Below are 1,220 nucleotides of genomic sequence, written 5' to 3'. Positions count from 1 at the left end.
AAAATGAAATTTATTAAATCAAAACAAAATCTGAATTAAAAATAATAATTTGATTGGAATCTTTTCATTAAATAATAATTTAATTTTATTGATCTCATTAATATACTAATAGATTGATTTGAATCTTTACATTAATAGACTTATAGTTGAATTAAATCTTTTCATTCGGTCAATTAGATTGACTTAAATCTTTTACTGAAATAATAAATTTGATTTGATTTGATTTTTTAAGATAAGATTTAATATGAAAGTTGAATTTATTGATCCGGTTAATGCTAACCTCTAAATCTAAATGTTTTGCTATAAATAAGTTGAACTTGTAGTACTATTTATTTATCTCCTTCTACTTTTTCTCTTCATTATTTCTTTCTCACTAAAGTTTGTTTTTTCTGTTGAAGTTATTTGAATTGAACTTATGGCATCTGAAACTGAAATTTTCGAACATTTTTCTCTGTACGACATGATAAGAAGTGTTAGAGAGATGGCTTCTGAAGATGAAGCTTCTCAACTTTCCTATTTGTTTGAAAGAATGATAAGAACCAGAGACATGTCTCTGTTCTTTCCCTTCATGTTTCGTCTTTATGGTTTATCAATTCGACGAAACGATGACGAAGACTCAGATCAAGAAACAGAGCGTAACGGAGATTCTAACCGTCAAAGATTCATCTTGATGAATCCATCAACACAGCGTATTATTCTAATCAACGAAGTTTCAAGTCTCGAAACTCTGCTTCACGAACTTGGAAGTACTACACATAATGGTCAACTGCCAGCTTCAAAGAAGTCAATAGATAGTATGAAAAGGGTTGAAATTGAAGAAAGTGATGATGGAGAGTGTGTTGTTTGTTTGGAACAATTTGAGATTGGTGGAGTTGTTAAAGAAATGCCTTGTAAGCACAAGTTTCATGGTGATTGTATTGAGAAATGGTTAAGAATTCATGGGTCTTGTCCTGTTTGTAGGTATCAGATGCCTATTAAGGAGAAAGAAGAAGAAAATTAAGGTGGTTAGAGAAGGAGGAATGGTGGTGGTAATAGTGGTAGTCAGCTAGGACTTTGGGGAAGGGATACAAAATTTTGTACTAATATCTTCGTCAATTTTCATAAGAATAGCCTTTTCTTTTTTACATTGATGAGTGTTGAATAAAAAATAAACTTTAGTCATATTCATTTAAATTCTATTGCTTTAATCAACGTAGACCGTGAGGAATTGTTTTCCTTAT

The 1,220-nt window shown here is 30.4% G+C and overlaps 1 protein-coding gene across 1 annotated transcript; it reads left to right on the top strand.

Moving 5' to 3' along the window:
- Positions 1 to 368: 368 nt before the first annotated feature.
- On the top strand, positions 369 to 1,000 carry LOC131606629 (E3 ubiquitin-protein ligase MPSR1-like). Its single transcript, XM_058878817.1, has one exon. It carries the CDS (start codon positions 416 to 418, stop codon positions 998 to 1,000), a length of 585 nt encoding a protein of 194 aa, XP_058734800.1. The 5' UTR covers positions 369 to 415.
- The last annotated feature ends 220 nt before the right edge of the window (positions 1,001 to 1,220 follow it).

The sequence above is a fragment of the Vicia villosa genome, linkage group LG5 (assembly GCF_029867415.1).
Source record: "Vicia villosa cultivar HV-30 ecotype Madison, WI linkage group LG5, Vvil1.0, whole genome shotgun sequence".
Classification (NCBI taxonomy): domain Eukaryota; kingdom Viridiplantae; phylum Streptophyta; class Magnoliopsida; order Fabales; family Fabaceae; genus Vicia; species Vicia villosa.
This window is presented reverse-complemented; position numbering and strand designations above follow the sequence as displayed.